We start from the raw sequence: 18293 nt of genomic DNA, 5'->3' as shown, positions 1-18293 counted from the left end.
TTTTTTCAGATTTTGATATCACATCATAAGTAATCAAATTTTTAAAGATATTTTTTCAAATATAAAAATATATACTATTATGTGTTCTATTATAACATTATGTGTATTATTATAACATTATTTTACAGTATTTTTTGATAAGAGATAAATTAATGTTGAATGCTAATTATTCAAGTGTATTTTAATGTGTAGTCTAAAACTATTAACATATTATTAAAGCTGAATTAATATAATTAAATTAATTTGATCATCTCACTTTGATGTATAATATTCAATTCTCATATAAATATAGATTGGTATTAATACAAAGATAAATCATGTCAATTAAATATAAATTATAGGCATTTATTTATTCGTTATTAAACTATGGTTGTATTATGTTGTTCATTTTATAATTGCGATATTTGTATTATATATCAAAAATATATAATATTTGTATTAATTATATCAAAAATATATAAGTTATGCATATAATATATGAACTTTCATTATCAATAAATTGAAAGTAATTAAAAATAATTCAAATAACATTCTTTCGTAAATATATTCAATCGTTTATATATTTAATTCTTTATATCAGTAAAGAAATATAAGTTTTTCACTTTGAAAATTAATTCATTTATATTGGGTAAGCCACTGATATTTACATATACATTATGAGTTTCCATGTTCACACACACATTTCTGTTAATCAGTATCATGTGTTATAAAGATCGCTAGATCTAGATTTTCCCATTATCAAATATATGCTTCAAGAATAACACGTAACATAGATATTGACTGCTTTTCATGATTAGTGGTGCGCTCTCCAAGAATATAATCCACAAGATTTTATCATCAAATATCAATATTTCAATAGAAATTTTATACAAATATATATATATATATATATATGTATATTACTCACTTTGATTGCTGTAATCTTCCAATGCCTCGCCCGGATCTCTTTCTCTTCCTCCTCGTCCCCTTTTTGTTCCTCCTCGATCCTTTATGGCACTCACTCGCGAAAACCGCGATTATAATTATGAGATCGCGTGCGCACTAATTATTACAGAATAAAACAATCGCGCGATACTTTACGGCACTCCCGACACGGTACGCAATTTACTATAATACATTACGACAAAAAGAATAACGCGGGAAAAAGGAATTTGCGCGAGCTACGAGCCGCTCGAAAGAATATAACGCGGGAAAAAAGACGCGCGCGAAACTACGAGCCGCTCGATGTCTCGTGAATGAATATAGCGGACATTCGAAACTCGCGCGGCCAATTTCACGTAGCAACCCCCGCGTCGATGCCGCATCTATTAACAGAAAATATATATTTTTTGTTAAAGAATGATTATCACTATCTCTCTCGCATGTATTATATTATGCTATGAAAGTATATAAATATATGAGTTAAAATTAGAGATAGAGAGAGTATCTCGAGCGAAATGTGCAAGATGCGAAATACATATTAGATAGTCGGTTTTGTAGGTTGTTTTTTGTGAATAAATTACGGTCTTGTAATCTCGCAAATTACGAGCTTTATCAAATCATCGACCTATGCCAAACAAATCATCGAACTACATGCTACACGTCTGACCAATATGATAATATGGAACAAGTGTTTTACTTACGAAATGCGTCTCGGGGCAGCGCGGCTCGCAATTGATCCGTTCCGTATCGGCGGCATTTCGCTAATGAACGGAAAGAGGGAAAGAGTCGAGAGAATGGCGGCAACTTCAACTTGATACCGCGCGCTACTACGTGAATCGAATTAACGATTTCGAAATTGTATATTATACCTTGCTCGATAAACAAATCAGATATATTATATTAATGTACATATTATTATATATATTATTTTAATTACATGCATACACATATTATATATTTTACGTATTTTATATATTTTGTTTTGTAGAAAATATTAATCTCGCATCATCGACATAAATAAGAATTATTATAGAAAAATTAAAGTTAATTAAAAATCATAATTAATTAAAATATATTAATCGATATTATTTATCAATTTAAGTCTAAAATACTGATTAATATTTTTGTTTACACAGTCAGCTGTATCATGTTGCCATTGGCAACCCACGCTACACCGCTACACGTGCCTTACAGAATTAAAGGATAAGTGTTTGAATGTGAGAGTGTGTAAATAGATTGAAAATAATTTATATCAAGATTAAATTTTTTATAAATTAATATATTGCTTTTTTATAAAAGTTAATCAATTATTCTATATGAATGATAAAATGTTTGATTCGGAGTACATGTCAAAATCTGGGTATGTACAAAGTTGGAAAATTTCGTGAAAGAATATATATATTTGTTTGCTTTGCTTGCACTCTTTAGAATTGAAAATGAATATTTATTCGGGAAGAGATAAGTGATAAATTTTAGTGTAGAAAAGAAACGTGACTGAAACACGTGGTTCTAACACTAACCTAAAAGATATTAGAAACATGATTTTAATCGATTTCCATTTTAATTTATGCTCTATGGAAGCGTAAAAAGAAAGATTTGAAATTTTTTTACATCAAAATAATAAAATCTAATAAGATTTACAGTAATTATTTTCTCTTATCTTGTGTGTTAATTTATCGAATCAAAGATCTTCAATGTAGCAAGCAAAACAGACAGATTTTCTATTTTGTTGAATAAAGGATAATCTTTTTTTATATTTCTCAGAGAGGAAAATCATGATACTATTCATAATTTGACCAAGGAACTCAAAGAAGAGTTGGAATTATGCAAAGTAAGTTGTATAGGTTACAACCTATTTAATATTAATGTATAACATCTTTTTAAATTGTATTTTGTTTTTTAAATACTCACGTGTATGTAGTGATAACTTTGAGATAAATATTTTGCAGGTAGAACAAAATATTCGTTCCCAGCTACAAGCTCTGTGTAACGAAAGCCAAGATAGCAATAATGCCATGCATAAATATATCTCACATGTACATTTGGAAAAGTGCTGCAATAAAGAGTGTAGTGAGGTGCAAAATGAAGTAATTGCGAATTTAAAACAGCAAATTGGAATTTTGACAACAGAAAAAGATTCTGCACTTCAGCTGTTGCAGGTGAAAGATATAGATGCCTCGGAACAAAATTTAAAAATTAAACAGTTAGAATGGAAATATGCAAAATATTATGAAGAGCAATTGGAAATTGTTAAACAATCACATTCACAAGCTATAATGGCTTTAGAGAGTAAGTTACTTAAAGTTAAAGACGAATTTGCAAAACAACAGTCTCTGTGGATGACAAGTAAAGAGACAATAGAAACATTAAAACAAGAAAAATACAAAATAGAGAATAATTTTCAGGATCTCGAGCGAAATGCTGAACAAAAAGGTTAGTTATTAGATATAATATATAGATTTATAGTGTAATATATATAGATAATTTGGATATGAAATATACAGTATATCAATAATTTTATTTAATTTTATTTACAGATAGAAATAATCAGGATATGGTACAATCATTAACGAAGGAGTTGTCTGCCGCAAAAGCAGAGATAAAGAAGCTAAACGATTTAAATTTACATTTAGAAAAACAATTGTGCGAGAGCAAAAAAGTTGCCAATAATGTAATGGCAAAAAATGAAGAAACGAAATGTAAAATGGCCGAAGCTCTTGATTTAATAGAAATTGCGATAAAAGAGAAAAATGTGGTGCTTGAAAGTAAGGCAAAAGTTATGGAGCAAAATGCCAAGTTGGAAGCTCAATTGGCTTCCATTGCCGAAGAACGTACCATTAAGATGCAGGAGGAGATTGCAAAGTTGAAAGATGCTCATGAGCACAATGTGAAGAAATATTTACTAGAAATTAAAGAGTTGAAGTCAGAATTGCGAGAAAAGGTGACGTTATTGGACCAATCGGAAAGAAACAACAGATTGCTAGAGGTGGAAATGGAGAAAATGCGCCAATATTATGATAATTTACTGGAAAAATCAGCCGACAATATTCTTGGAAATCTACAATTAAAATCTAATATTGACCAAACAGTTAAACATGCAGATCCCGAATGGGACATTTGCAAGTTGCAATATAGTTCCGAAGTGCTACGGTTGCAGGAGAAAATTACTAATTTAGAAGAAAACTTAGCAATTTCGAATGATCAACTAAAACAAATTCAACAACAAAACCTGATATTAAACGAGGAAAAGGACATGTTCAAACATTATAATCATTTAGAGGATCTATTAAATAAAGCTACGAATGATAAGGAATCTCTAACAACAGAATTGAAATCATTGCAGCCGTTTTTCGTTAACAAAGTGAGTAAGAGAGATTACAAACAATGTATATTGAAAGAAATAATCGAAAAATGCGAAATGAATCTTGAAAAGGAAAAATGCACAATGAAGAATGAGTCAGGCACTAGTGTTTCTCCAGTACAAGTTTCCGCTCAACATTGCACAGATACAATTCATAAAGATACTTTGGACATACGGTAAATAATTTTACTCTACTATATATATTTTAATGCATATAGCTATATAAAATAAATAACTTACTTTTTTTTATATATGTGTAACAAATTGATGTTCTCCAGGGTTGAAAATATGGATCCCAAATGGCAGTTGTTGTTGGATGAGAAATTGAAGGAGCAACAAGAAAATTTTGATGAAACAATGAAAAAGATGAAAAATTATATAATAAAGCATGACGAATTAAATAAACGGTAACAAAATTTATCATATAAATTTATCATATCTAAAAAATTTGGTTTATAATAAAATTTGATTTCTGTTTTTAAGCTGGATTCACGAAGCAAGAACTTCATTTCGTCTCATCCAAAAATTTCATGGATATTATAAAGCTACAAATCGTAAAGTTTTAGAACAAAAGGAAATAATACATACATTGGAAACAAAAAATAATGAACTGCAAAATTCACTTGATATAAATAAGAAACTCTTATTCGATATAAATAAGAAAAAAATATATACACCAGATGCTATGTCAAAAGAGCAATTATTTGGGTTTGTATTATAAAATCTTAGAAATAGAATCATAAAAATGGCATATGTTTTATAACTCTCCTTTCTCATTTCAGTTATGTGACATCACTTGAGACTTGCCGATGACAATGTCTTAACTATGGAACAATTACAATGGATCTCACATGCTATAAGTATTATAGAATAATTAATTTTTTATTTGACGAAGACATATACATACAAATCTCAAGCAACATTTAATTTTTTCTTTAAAACATTTCCTACTTATCTGTTAACAATATGTTGATACGTTTATTCTTTGGAAACGATGCAAGCTGTGAATAAACTGGGAAACCAATACAACGTCTCATCCTCGCTTTGCGCATCCAACCAAGCTAGTCCTTCCTTCATCATATGATCCAAAGCCTTTTGCGCTCTGTCCTCTTCCCATCTTAATTCTTTGCACAAAATTGTCTTGGAAACATAAGCGTTTGCAGATAAGCTGGCCTGGCGTAATACTGCAGTGTGGTCCATGCTGAGTTCACCAGGTATTGACTGTACCAAGTGTTTTCCCCTACCGATGGGAACTACGGAGAAGCCATTTCCAAATATCCTCAATTTTTTTGCAGCAGCTAACAGATCTTCATTGGTGATTTCCTGATGTTCCTTTCTGCGTCCTCTGGCTTGAATCAAGCGCGTTCTCAGCTCGTCCAACGATATCAAGCCGCCGTTCTTGTAATTTGTCGCCATGCACACCTCTACGATCTGGACAGCGAGTTCGTAATAAAAGTCACCGATACCCAGCACCGACCAGAATCCTTTGGCGGATGCCAGAGGGTCAACGCCTATCGAAGCGCACATCTCCGTGAATTGACGACGGAAATGCGCGTTCTTCTTGATCTCGTTCTTGTGTTTCGACGCGAACTCCTCCAGATTCACGCGAAACGTCTCCATATGCTTCGCCATCTGCTCGAACTGGTTCTCCTGGATTTCTGTGCCCTTGTCCCGATACTTCTCCTGCTCCAACTTTTGCTTCTGTATCGCACCCACTCCTGCCTTCCGTCTCATTTTTTCTTGATTCGCGTTATCAAAATTAAATTAAGTTTTTCGAGGAAATTATATTGATATTGAATTCTCAAATCATATGTATGTATGTGTGCAAACAACTTTGTTATTCTTCCTTTTGACAGTTCGACTAATCTAATTCTCACTTTGACATATGTCGAGGTTATGCTAAAGTCATTTAAAGTTTCAGTTTAAAATCTTATAAAAAAAGTTATAATTCTCATGACACATTCGAGATAAAAAATTGATTATTTTGAAGTATATATAATTTATATCAGGGAGCAATGAAATATATTCTCTGATGGATCATTTTATCAAAAAAGTAAATAACTCATTATGAGAGTAGGCAAAAGTGGGGTTAAAGGTTAAATGATGTTTCGATGCCAGACAGATAAAATCACATCATCTTCGGCGAGAAAAGGTCCTTTCTACGGTTCGTCTTCGAAAGTTGGAGCAATATTGCACTTCCTGCATTTTAAATAAAATACATATCAATCACTTAATATGTAAATCAGTATTAAGTAAACAAAAAGTTGTTAAATCTATCGTTGCAATAATCGACAAAAATATCCAATTATCTTATATTTTGTTTAAACAATATTTAAAAATCTCTATATCTATATATTTACCTATTTATTTTTATTTTCCACATTGAAGTTCAGTTGACTTAAAAATATTCCCCTGTACAATAAGAAGAAGTATCATTGCTTCCTCGAGAAAAGAAGAATAATATCTTTGAATGCACAAACGCAGCTATAATAATCGTACGTTCAATTGTAAAAGGATATATTCAACAACGTCGGAGGGAGAGGAGGGAAAAGGTAGAGAACGCGAACAACTGAAAGGAGAGAAGAAGGGGACCGAATGACGGAACGAGATGGAACTTTCGCGCCGCGCGCGCGCGCATCCTCGTCCGAGGGAAAACGGGAAGCTCTTGAGTGAGGAGGAATCGTGTGCAGCGGCAAGCAAGCGCGAGCGACGATGTCGAGGTAGTCGTTTTCTCCCCGAGGGTCCCTCCCCGTCCCTCTCCTCCTTCGGCCGCGAAACCGAGAAGGAGAGCACGCGCGCAGCCCGTATCTGTCAACCGGGGTGAACGCCTGCTGAAAGTTCTCTTGTGCCTGAAAAATATATCTCTCTCTCTCTCTCTCTCTCTCGTCCGATCCGATGTGTCGTCCCCGTTGAATAGGAGGAAAACGCGAACGCGCGTTCGTCGGCGAACCCTGGCTTCCCGGTGCTGATGTGAACATGGAGGACTACAAGTTTCTCTTCAAGGTCGTGCTCGTGGGCAACGCCGGCGTGGGCAAGACTTGCCTAGTGCGACGATTTACTCAGGTACGTCATGATGTTTGGATGATTCTTTCGGATTCGGTTGGACGAGTCGAGGGGAAAATAGATCTCGATCTTCTCGCGTGAAGCCACGCCAAGTTCACGCACGGATGCGTTTCCTGGAAGAGTGGAAAGTTCATTATTTATACGGCTGTAGAGATGATGTCATCTACATATTCAGAACATAATGCTTTTTATATTTCTTTCTTCCTATATGTGTTGTAATTTTTTGCCTTTTGTCTTGTGTTATTTCATGGATTACCTGATGTTACGCGCTGTCTTTCTTGCTTGATAACATTTTTAAAAATTTTTGCGTTGTGTGTGTTTATTTAAAAATTTATCATCTTTTATATTATGATAAAAATATTATTGTATGTGAGTTTTTACAAGAAAAATATTTCTGAATAAATGTTTGATCGAGATAATCAGAATTGTACATGCATAGAAGTATATCTATGATTTTATTGAATTTTTAAAACTTGCAGGGTTTATTTCCACCTGGACAAGGTGCGACAATTGGAGTCGATTTTATGATTAAGACCGTTGAAGTAGAAAATGAAAAAGTCAAGGTATATACAGCTTAATATAAGTTTAATATATATATATATATATATATATATATATATGTAAAATATAGTCTAATCTCTCTATTATCTTCTTTTTAGTTGCAAATTTGGGATACTGCAGGTCAGGAAAGATTTCGTTCTATTACTCAGAGTTATTATAGATCAGCACATGCATTGATATTAGTTTATGATATTTCTTGTCAACCAACATTTGACTGTTTACCCGATTGGTTAAGGGAAATTGAAGAATACGCAAGTAATAAAGTTCTTAGGATATTAGTAGGTAAGCTAGAAGATATGAAATAAGAGAAACTCTCATATAAGAATTATGATAAAGTTCTTATGTTAATTATATGTTCTTGAACATTAGGAAATAAAATTGATCGAGAAGATAGAGAAATACCGACACATGTGGGTGAAGATTTTGCCCAAAGACACGGAATGTACTTTTTAGAAACATCCGCCAAAGAGGCGGAAAATGTAGAGAGATTATTTATGGAGATTGCAGCTGAACTTATGGAAGTAAGTGAGCATATTTTGTTTAAAAGTGTTTCATTTATGGTATATTTTGCAATGACTATGTATTTTAGCAAGCACGCAGTAAGGAATTACCTCGATATGAAACGAATACAACTTCAATAAATGGTAAAACAACATCAATTGGTGATAGTAGTAATTGCGGTTGTAGTAGACTTTCTTAATTTTTGTATGTAATATTAAGCACATTTCAGGTATTTTTAGTTTTATATATACACATACAGATGTATGTATGTTTTATATATATATATATATATATATATATATATATATATATAAAAACACACAATACATCTTTTTTTATAGACATGGTGATTGAATATCAAGTGTATCAATATTTGATAACATAGAAAACATCTAATATATCTTTAAGAAAGAGTGATACAGTGTTATTGTTTAGTGTTATATTATATGTTACGTTGCATTATACTATGTTGTAAGATATATTTAATATATAGCAAAGAGACAAGAATTTAAATATATTATTAAGCACTAGCTTTTATAAGACATTAAATTTTTATACATATATATATTTAAATTTTTATAGTGCAATTAATGCTCTATTATCTAATATATATGCTTTATCAATTTTTATTTTATTGAAGTAATACTGCTTGTGTGTGACGTTAAATCGTTTAAGTATTTATTTCCATATGCCGTAGAGAGAAATGCATTTTACATAACTGCAGTATTTTTTGTTACTTTAAAAGTACAAATATCAATTATATCACAATATGGATTTTGGTAATTTTTCTAAAATCTTAATAATAATAATAAGATTTTTACAAGACATTACACAAGCCTACAGTGTATAAAGTTATTTCTAATGTGCAATATTTATATGTATTTATCATACATACACACACATGCTATTTTAGAAATGGCAGCTCACTATATACTCGTAACAGCATATGAAAATATAGATAATATTGTAACTCTCATGCAGTTATATATAATCAATGAAAATTATTTTTTATCTTAATAGATAAATGAATTCTCTGTTCTATAATCTAAAAGATAGAACTGCAAAATGTATATGATATTTTGGTAAAATATCTATATTAATTATCTTTCTGATTTTTATTGTATTTACATTTATGATTATAAGCAATGATTAATTATTAGTTATCTATTTGTATTTCGTGTAATGTTAAAATGTGAAAATGTTATTTTTTATTTGCTTCTACAGAGTAAGATCTTCATTATACATTGCTAGTGCTGTATTAATATTTTAGCACACTCTACTCTAGTCTCTCTTCACGTCATTTTTTATATTTTATACATAATAACACAAGTGTTATAAATGATATGCATATTGCTATAAATTACTTGTCGCTGAAACTTTTTACTAACTTTTATGATAGTTTGTAGCTTTTATTTCTCGATTATTATTTAGATTTTCTCTTTTAGCATTGGATTCTCTTTTGAAATTGATTTCAGCGATAAATGTTCACCTTTTTAAGCAAAATACGATTAATTGTACGAATAATTGAAGAATATGAAACTATTAAATATATCTAATTTTTATTCATTTCTTCATACACAATTGAATTTGTCATTTATATTAATAAACTCTACAATTTTTGAAAAAATACATAACATATTTTGTATATAAAATTAATTGTATTTTATTTCTATTATTAATAATATTTACAATTAAGAACTTAAATTCAGGTAAATTTATATAAACTGTTAAAATTATAATCCAAAGATTTTATGTTATATATACGATAATACTTTTTGTTACAGTTATGTAATGTAGGTTATTAATAATGCATAATATAAATTATAAATTACAAAATTTGTAATAAAAAATCATATTGAGCCTTATATATAATAAATATATTAACTTTTTTTCTTGGAAAGAAATGCGGAATGATAATATTATATCAAATTTGACATTGTGTGAAAAATTATGTATAGATCTAATCTGTATAAATATCTGTGTAAATTACTTCATGTAAAATGCATCCTTTAAACAACGATATTATAAATGCTATTTTTACCTTGTAACATAAAGAACAAGAACCTGGAATACTTGCATGTTTTAGTATATTCAAATATTTTATGTTTAAAGTATTCCACACATTTTCCTCATGAATAGAATTAGAATAAAGCATAATGCATGATTCTTTTGAAAGTAAGAAACATGCTACCTTTTTTATCGCTTTTTTAAAATGTAAATGTAATGTAAAATAATTGTATAGTTTTGTTACAAATGTTGGAAAAAATCGTTTAACCGTACTTGTTTTAAGGACAATTCAAACAGTGGTTTTCGGATTTTCTCTTCTAATGCTACTGAAGGAAGAGCATTTTCTTTGCAATTACTAATAAATATTCCACCTTTCCTTTCAATATCTTTATTCAATCCGGCATATATTATTGGAATAGCTCCTTTCTCAGGTGTCTGTAACAAAAACAAATTAATTTATAACATTAATTTAAACTTTAAACAAGTTAGAAATTTTAATTTTAATTTGTTATATTGTTACCTTCCATCCAATCTTAAGCCAACTGTAACGGCCTAAAAAGGTATCCTTGAACAAATCTGTATTTACTATACCTGGATGCACGCAATATACTAGCACATTTAACGATTTGTCTGTTAATAATTTCTGCAATGTTACCGTAAATATCGTCTGCGCTAATTTACTTTGACCATATGCTGCTTCCGTCAAGAATGTATCCCTGATATAATAAAATAATTATATCGATATCGAAAACAACACATTATATAGAATTAATTAACAAATAATTCTGAAACAATATTTTTGAAAATAGATAAAAATATCACGCATTCTTTTACGTATAATTACTTTGAACTGTTATTGAAGGAAGCAAAGTCTATATCGCCTATATAATGAGCGCACGAACTGACGTTAATGATTCTACTGCAATCATCAGGATGTCCGCCTCGTTTTATTAATGGTAGAAGAAGAGATGTTAGTAAAAAATGTGATAAATAATTTACTGCCCATTGTTCTTCGAAACCATCTTTCGTTTCTCTATATGGGATAAACATAACAGCAGCTGAAAGAAAACGAATATTTTACGTATGAGTTTTTTTTTTACATTTTGTATATCAAAATGAATTATATTTCTTTTCATGCGGTCCGACGTACCATTGTTGATTAATATGTGAATTCTATCATAATCCGTTTTTATTTTCTCTGCGAATTCTCTTACCGATTCGAAAGAGCAATTATCAAGTTTATAAACCTTTGCCCGCCCGCTGGTGATACCAGATTTTCTAATTTCGGAGATAAGCTTTTCACCCACGGTAATTGTTCTACAAGCTAATCAAATTTCGTTGTAGTAATATATGAGTCTCAGAAGTCAAACTGACAATCAATTCTACTTTTTGTAAATTTTTTAATTTTACTATATAGCATTCAAAGCACATAATGAGAGATTTGACTTCTGAGAAGCTCATATTAGAGTACGATAATATTACACCGACAATAATTAAATAAATAACTAATAATCACCGATAATCACTTCCATGTCACATTGTAACAATTTCTTGACTACTTCCGCTCCTATACCTTTAGAACCACCAGTTACAATTGCAATTTTATTCGGTACTGAAGGTAGATCTGAAAAGAAAAATATTGCTGCAGAAATGTACAAATAATATTAACAAAATACTAAAATCATTTTATATATCAATATAATTTCATCTAATTGCATTTTGTAAAATAAAATGCGTTTCTATTTTATTTTGTTTTATTATTCTATTTTCTTATAATTTTGACAAGGCGTGTGTGTCACAACTATAATGAATTAAATAGCCATTATACTACATATATGTCATTGTTATTAGATTATTGTTTTAAGAAATAATTTTCATACTTTCGTAATTTTTGTAAAATTTATTTCATAGAAAAACTATACCGATTGTACAAATAAATCATTGTAATTGCGTTTTTTGATATTTTTAATTATAATATTTTTCCAATATAATTTGTGAGTAATATATTTTCTCTTAAGAATGTATGAAAACTTTAATTTATGTAATTTTATATTTAATTTAATCTATAATAATTTACATCTAATTCTATATTCTATAATATTTCATTGCGAACATAAATAAATTCTTGTAAAAAGTAGTATATATTAATTTTGAAGAGTTATATAGTTTTGTTATTATATAATATTTTTCATTAATTAATATACTTATTATGTGTATAGAGAGTATTGTTTATTTTTTAATAGAGTACAGTATATATTTGATTTATACAAAATAAATCCACATTTCTCTCTTTGTGCTTCTTACCTGTCTTATTATATTTTGCGTTCAATATATCGTCGATGCGATACATTATTCCGATGTAGAAGTATTTTATTTGGTAGATCGAAGTCATACCGATTACATACCACGTTTTCCGAGACACAAAATAAGCGGCGCCGAGCGTAACAAGGATGCAAATCACACTGAATAACATTTTCGTCGAGATATTTAGAAACGTAAAAAAAATCCGTGTGCTAACGTCTTACGAAGAGACTAAACCTCCTGTTCGACCAACCAGTTACCGTTGCATCCACTCTTACTACATCAGAACTTTGCAGTTATATGAACCGTTATGCGTGGCTCTATCTGGGCATGAAGCATATATAAATATATATACATATATGTACATATATATATATATATATATAAAACGTATTTTTTTTTAGAAATTTGTATGTTTGACTTCCACCAACATTTAAATATGATTTACATACCTTTTATATATGAGAGGCATTCATTTTGATCTTAAGTTAGATAATTTATCTGGAAAAAAAAAATATCTTTCAGATTTCTTTAGATCTTTTAAGTATTTATGTCTCTAGAAGGCTTCGTTCTCCTATATCTTATTTTATTTAAAAAATATGTATTATAAAATATTAATATCATAATTATTTTTACGTAACGAAATTTATTCTTACCCGACAAAAATTTAGAATTATGTAATTCCTATAATGTTTTAATGTAATTCTCAAGTAAATAAGTATATATATATATATATATATATAATACAAATTAATACACATTAATTTAACAATTTACGATATTTGATCGAATTGTTAAATAAAAAAAAAGAATCATTCTAGCGAAGTTATTCTATTTTCTTCACTTTTCTTAATTGGACATACTTTGCTTTAAATGGGAAATTTGCTTTATATACTAGAAAAAAAGTTAATTGTAGTATAAGTTATATATCACACATAAATAATATTTATAAACTTATTATCACTTATTATCAATTATTCAAGCTATTATACTGTAATTTGTGAAAAATTTTATTTTTGCACCATTATTGCAATATTTATATTTTATGATATTTTAAATTGTAACTGATGTTTAAAAAAAACAATTACATTGTAATTATTCAATATCATTAATTTTGTGTGACTGTGATATATTTTTATCCAAACCTATATCAATTAAATCCATTTTTCGAAAGATAAGATAAAATATATGTAAATGTATTTAGCTTTTAGCTTTTGTTCTAGAAAAAAAATTAAAAAATTTGTTTTAATTTTATTTTTTGTTGCACATTTCAATACATTTGTTTTTTTAATCATCTCTACACAAACAAATTTGCTATATTTTGCTCAAATCTATTTTATATCTCTCTTATTTACGCGGATAAAATTCTATTTTTTATTTCTTATAACAAAATATCATAAACGTAAAAAAAATAATGATAAAGTCGTGAGAAAAAAATTATAAAATATGATAAACTCCATTTATTTAAAAATATTTAAAAAAAGAATGTATGTACATCGTACATCCCCCTCTTGATTTATATCCCCTTTAATTTTATGAATTCAAAAATTATTTCTCGGTATAAAATTGCTGGTCTTAAATTCGCGCCAATTGAAAATTTTTATATATTACGTATTATATTATTATTTATGAGTTTGAGATTATCTTGTATAAGTAAGCAACTCATTCAGCAGTCACACGCGCACTTTTTCGTATTCTTCAAAATGTCTCTTTAATATTCGACACATTTCTGCAACTTTTCAACTGGGAAATAAACTTGTGACACAAGATATTATACGTACAATGGTTAACAGACTAACAATAGCTGATAACAGCTGATGAGCATATATGTTAATAAATATAAAGATAAAATCAAATATATGTAAATATATATATGCATTTTAAATAAAACAAAGATAGTCCTTTCTATTACAAGTTTTAGCTCTATTTTTAATTTTATAAAAATGAGATTATAAATTGTTTTATTAACGATCTGAATAACGTTTTTAAAGAAGATAATTTAGAATATAAAGATATATATATATATATATATATATATATATATATATTTCCATTTATACAAATTTTTATTTTTTAAAAATAAGATTTCAAAAATTTACTGTTTGATTTTATGTATTTGTGGCCTTCAACTAAAAATATGCTGATGACATATGTAGAAATAGATTAAACTTGTTAAATATTAATTAATGTTAAATTATTATATTAATAATAAAATTTAAGGAAAAAATAACACACACATACACGTAACTTTTTTACTTGAAATAAAAATATAGTATGCATTTTGATAATCTATATAAAGATAAGCTATTCATTTGGATGATCATTTAGATATTTTTACTTTTAGAAAATATTGATTATACGAGTGTGTTTTGCGGACTAAAAGTTGCAGCTAATATATTTCGATAACAACTCTATTTGGATCATCAAAGAATAGAGAAAAGTAAAACATTATTTATCATTTTTGTGAAACACGAAAAATATTTTGTTTACTATTTTCCGAATAAAACTTTGAATTCATATAGCAATCGATATATCTCGAACTTTAATTATAAATTTAAAAGCAACAGAGGAAAAGATATGACAATTCGATGTAATATATATATATAACATATGTTATATGTTATATATATTACATCATATATATATTACAGTATATGTATGTGTAATAAAGTAAGTAAAAATTGAAATCCTTGTATATTATTTATTAAGATATGTTACAATGTTTTGTCAGAATAATTAATGATTAAAATATTGTTCTTACCTAACCTATTCTTTTCTTTCAGCTGCTTCCATCCAGATGACTATCGACCTGAGATGGAGCCACGTCAAAGGTTCCGCGCTACATCTGCAGGTGAGAATGGTGAATCGCTTTAACGAGACTCGGCCAATGTTGCGGAGGTTCTCGATTCTCGATTCTCGGCTCTTTAGACACGTAGATGTCCCGAATAGGTGAACCCGCGCAATTGTTTACTGGTGTTACTGACGTGTAAAATAGAAATCGTTGCATCGCAATTGTGCGTATTGTGCGAAGCGAGTTGCGCGTAAGTAATTTAATATTTGAGGTCAGGGCTTGACAGTTGGCGATGTCATGAAAATGACGATATAATTGTGGCCAAATCGTGCATCGTCGTATTGTAATAATCGCTGCGTATTATAAAAAACTGCTTACGCATGCTGTCCTTTCAATGACTGTAATCGAATTTCTGCAAATCCACGTCTATTTTCAACTTTTGCGTCGCGATTTTTTTCAATCGAAAAGGGATAGCTTTCCCGAGGAAAGTGGTAAACTTTCACTTTAGAAACGCGTGATGTCATGCATATTGCCGATATACGATGTTTTTTTTCATGTGTAATTCTGCATAGTTTAGTAGTTTTTGTATAATTTGCATATGAAATGTAAAAGTCTTTTTTTGGACTTCGCTAAAGAGTACAAATGTTAGTTGAAACAAAGAGACTTGAAAAAAAGTATTACTATTGTTGTAAATAAAGACATTGCTTTTTTATCTTTGCTAAGTAGTTTTTGCTTTGTTTTTAGCTTCAGAACAACACAGAATATGGACAGTACAAGTGGAACGAGTGACTCATCGCCACATGTGGAAAAAGGATGGCCAGCTTTGAAACAGCATATTATAGAAAATAAGATTAAGTTCGGATTGTGGGTTACTAGACTCTTTACCTTAATATTCACCGTTGGTTATATCATTCCTATATTTGGGTTGGTTTTTATTTTTCTGATTTCATAGTTTGAATAATATTTGCAATCGTAAAATATGTTAATGTATCTTGCTCTTTTTCAGGAATCCTTACAATATATACTATAAGGTATTGATGAATAATGCAGCTACCAGTGCATTACGTCTTCACCAAAGAGTGCCCCGTGTTCAACTCACTAGGCAATTTTTAGAGACGTTATTATTGGAAGATTCATGCCATTACTTGTTTTATTCCTTGATATTTTTGTATGCAGCACCAGTTACATGTATCCTTTTTATATTTATTTACATGGTTTATATTAAACATCCTCTATTTCTTAAATTATTATAATATTTTAATAATAACAAGATTGAATCCTTAATCAATATATAGTGGTGCTGACGCCAGTTTTTCTTTTTGCTCTGATGCATTTCGCCAGTTATTCTCTCACCTTGCTAGATGTAAGTAAACAAGTTGATGAGCCCTGTTTCTTATGTGAGAAAATTCTGCATAGTCACATTTTTGCATAATCATTACAAAGTGATTAATGATACAACTTGTTTTTCATGCAGTGTCTAGGACAGAATAGTTGGTGGGGTGCTCGCCTTTTGATATCTCTGGTGGAATTTCAATCACGAAATATCCTTCGCATGTGTGCTTTGTCGGAAATTATCATCTTGCCATTTACAGTCCTCCTAGTATTTACGTATGTATTATATAAGATTGCTGTTTTTATTCGATACACTATAATCATAATTAAGAGGTAGTATGTATTGCTAAATATATTATCTTTCTGTTTTAGGGGACGCGCTGGTCTACTGACACCTTTCATCTATTATCAGTTCCTGAAACTGCGACTTGCGTCGCAAAGAAATCCGTTCACGCGCAATGTATTTTACGAGCTTAGAAACGGATTGAGTTCGGTATCGAAAAAACCGGCGGTACCAGACATAGTTCGAAGAATGATCGACGGTTTGCTGTCTCTGACTCAACAAATGGCACCAGTGCGCCAATAATATTTACAACATTAAGATTAATTTTTTCATATTGTCTCAAGACAGATCTCCTAGGGTTCTAGGGTCCACTCAAGCAACACTTTGATGAATTAGTGTTAGCACAAAATGAGTGCCGACATCAAAATCCATAGTGAATGTATATTGCATAATAATTTGAAGTATCTGTGCAAAACAAAGTATGAATGATTTCTGATTATTAATATAATTATGTTCATTAATTATTGAATATTAAATAAGAAAATATGAGGATACTTTGTATTATTATCACATAGAATTCACTTTAACATTCAATTTAAAAAATTATATGACTCGGTTAATAGATTTGGTTGTAGATATCTTCTATTATATCTCTTTTGCAAAATACTTTATATCTATCATTATATTTAAGAACAAAAATATCTATGCACATATACTAACTTTATTAGTTTCAAATATAATACAAATTTGAAACATGAATTCGTAATAAATAGGTAATGGTACATATAATAGAATTCATAATGTTGATTGTTTGTTAGTTTATTTTCTTTAATCTATAGATTTTATTTTGCACGGTGTTCTCGGTATCATAAACTGTCTAATATATAAAGTGTACAAGATCTAAAATTACTTTTTAATTACAGAATAATCGACTTGCCATCTCTTTGGAATAAGCTTGTTAATTTAACTTACTTGTCACATAAGTTTTTGTGAATTGTTTGCCTTCTAGTGTAATTTTGTCAATCTTCTAACATTTATCATATCCTCAAAAGTAATTTAGAATGGTTTTGTAAATGAAGTTAATTATCAATATGCGGATATGTAGCAAATAATTACAAAACATGGTCAATAAATCTTTCTAAATAAAATGTAAAGATATTTGAAACAAATAT

The 18293-nt window shown here is 29.3% G+C and overlaps 6 protein-coding genes across 13 annotated transcripts in view; 3 read left to right on the top strand and 3 right to left on the bottom strand.

Annotated features, from left to right (window-relative positions):
• Nucleotides 1-2912, bottom strand: part of Trpgamma (Transient receptor potential cation channel gamma) — an 83787-nt gene extending 80875 nt beyond the window's left edge. For 5 of the 6 annotated variants that reach the window (XM_083046255.1, XM_083046260.1, XM_083046261.1 and 2 more), the window contains exons 1-2: nt 1623-2092; nt 908-1304 (exon numbers count right to left, since the gene is read on the bottom strand). The gene's annotated coding sequence lies outside the window, so the exon portion shown is untranslated. Of the gene's footprint in view, nt 1-907; nt 1305-1622; nt 2093-2832 lie in introns of those variants that run through there. The other variant, XM_083046256.1, reaches the window with a different exon arrangement.
• On the top strand, nt 2092-5199 carry LOC145940762 (uncharacterized). The gene is made up of 7 exons (XM_083046278.1): nt 2092-2281; nt 2686-2752; nt 2871-3354; nt 3459-4458; nt 4561-4689; nt 4766-4990; nt 5065-5199. Exons 1-7 carry the CDS (start codon nt 2238-2240, stop codon nt 5093-5095), a joined length of 1980 nt encoding a protein of 659 aa, XP_082902404.1. The 5' UTR covers nt 2092-2237; the 3' UTR covers nt 5096-5199.
• Lsn (vacuolar-sorting protein SNF8) lies at nt 4901-6016 on the bottom strand. Its single transcript, XM_083046291.1, has one exon. The coding sequence runs from the start codon at nt 6014-6016 to the stop codon at nt 5261-5263; it is 756 nt and encodes a 251-aa protein (XP_082902417.1). The 3' UTR covers nt 4901-5260.
• Nucleotides 6017-6945: 929 nt separating this feature from the next.
• Nucleotides 6946-10140, top strand: LOC145940771 (ras-related protein Rab-30). The gene is made up of 5 exons (XM_083046293.1): nt 6946-7345; nt 7825-7908; nt 8005-8188; nt 8276-8427; nt 8496-10140. Exons 1-5 carry the CDS (start codon nt 7259-7261, stop codon nt 8604-8606), a joined length of 618 nt encoding a protein of 205 aa, XP_082902419.1. The 5' UTR covers nt 6946-7258; the 3' UTR covers nt 8607-10140.
• On the bottom strand, nt 10038-15601 carry LOC145940767 (polyprenol dehydrogenase). Of its 3 annotated transcripts, none has more exons than XM_083046287.1 (8): nt 15477-15601; nt 13168-13216; nt 12719-13039; nt 11931-12038; nt 11565-11738; nt 11259-11472; nt 10935-11130; nt 10038-10849 (listed from the first exon to the last, which is right to left on the bottom strand). In XM_083046287.1, exons 3-8 carry the CDS (start codon nt 12885-12887, stop codon nt 10655-10657), a joined length of 1056 nt encoding a protein of 351 aa, XP_082902413.1. In that variant the 5' UTR covers nt 12888-13039; nt 13168-13216; nt 15477-15601; the 3' UTR covers nt 10038-10654. The 3 variants fall into 3 exon arrangements, with proteins under 3 accessions (XP_082902413.1, XP_082902414.1, XP_082902415.1); XM_083046288.1 differs by having other exon boundaries at nt 12719-13035; XM_083046289.1 differs by lacking the exon at nt 11565-11738.
• On the top strand, nt 15600-18275 carry Kr-h2 (transmembrane protein 33-containing Krueppel homolog 2). Its single transcript, XM_083046290.1, has 6 exons — nt 15600-15756; nt 16251-16430; nt 16513-16694; nt 16802-16869; nt 16981-17114; nt 17211-18275. The coding sequence occupies exons 2-6, from the start codon at nt 16270-16272 to the stop codon at nt 17422-17424; spliced, it is 759 nt and encodes a 252-aa protein (XP_082902416.1). The 5' UTR covers nt 15600-15756; nt 16251-16269; the 3' UTR covers nt 17425-18275.
• Nucleotides 18276-18293: the final 18 nt, after the last annotated feature.

The sequence above is a fragment of the Prenolepis imparis genome, unplaced genomic scaffold, assembly GCF_030444845.1.
Source record: "Prenolepis imparis isolate NDT839.2.m4 unplaced genomic scaffold, iyPreImpa1.0 SCAF_9, whole genome shotgun sequence".
NCBI classification, from domain to species: domain Eukaryota; kingdom Metazoa; phylum Arthropoda; class Insecta; order Hymenoptera; family Formicidae; genus Prenolepis; species Prenolepis imparis.
Note: the sequence above shows the minus strand (reverse complement) of the source record. Positions and strands in the feature narration are given on the sequence as shown.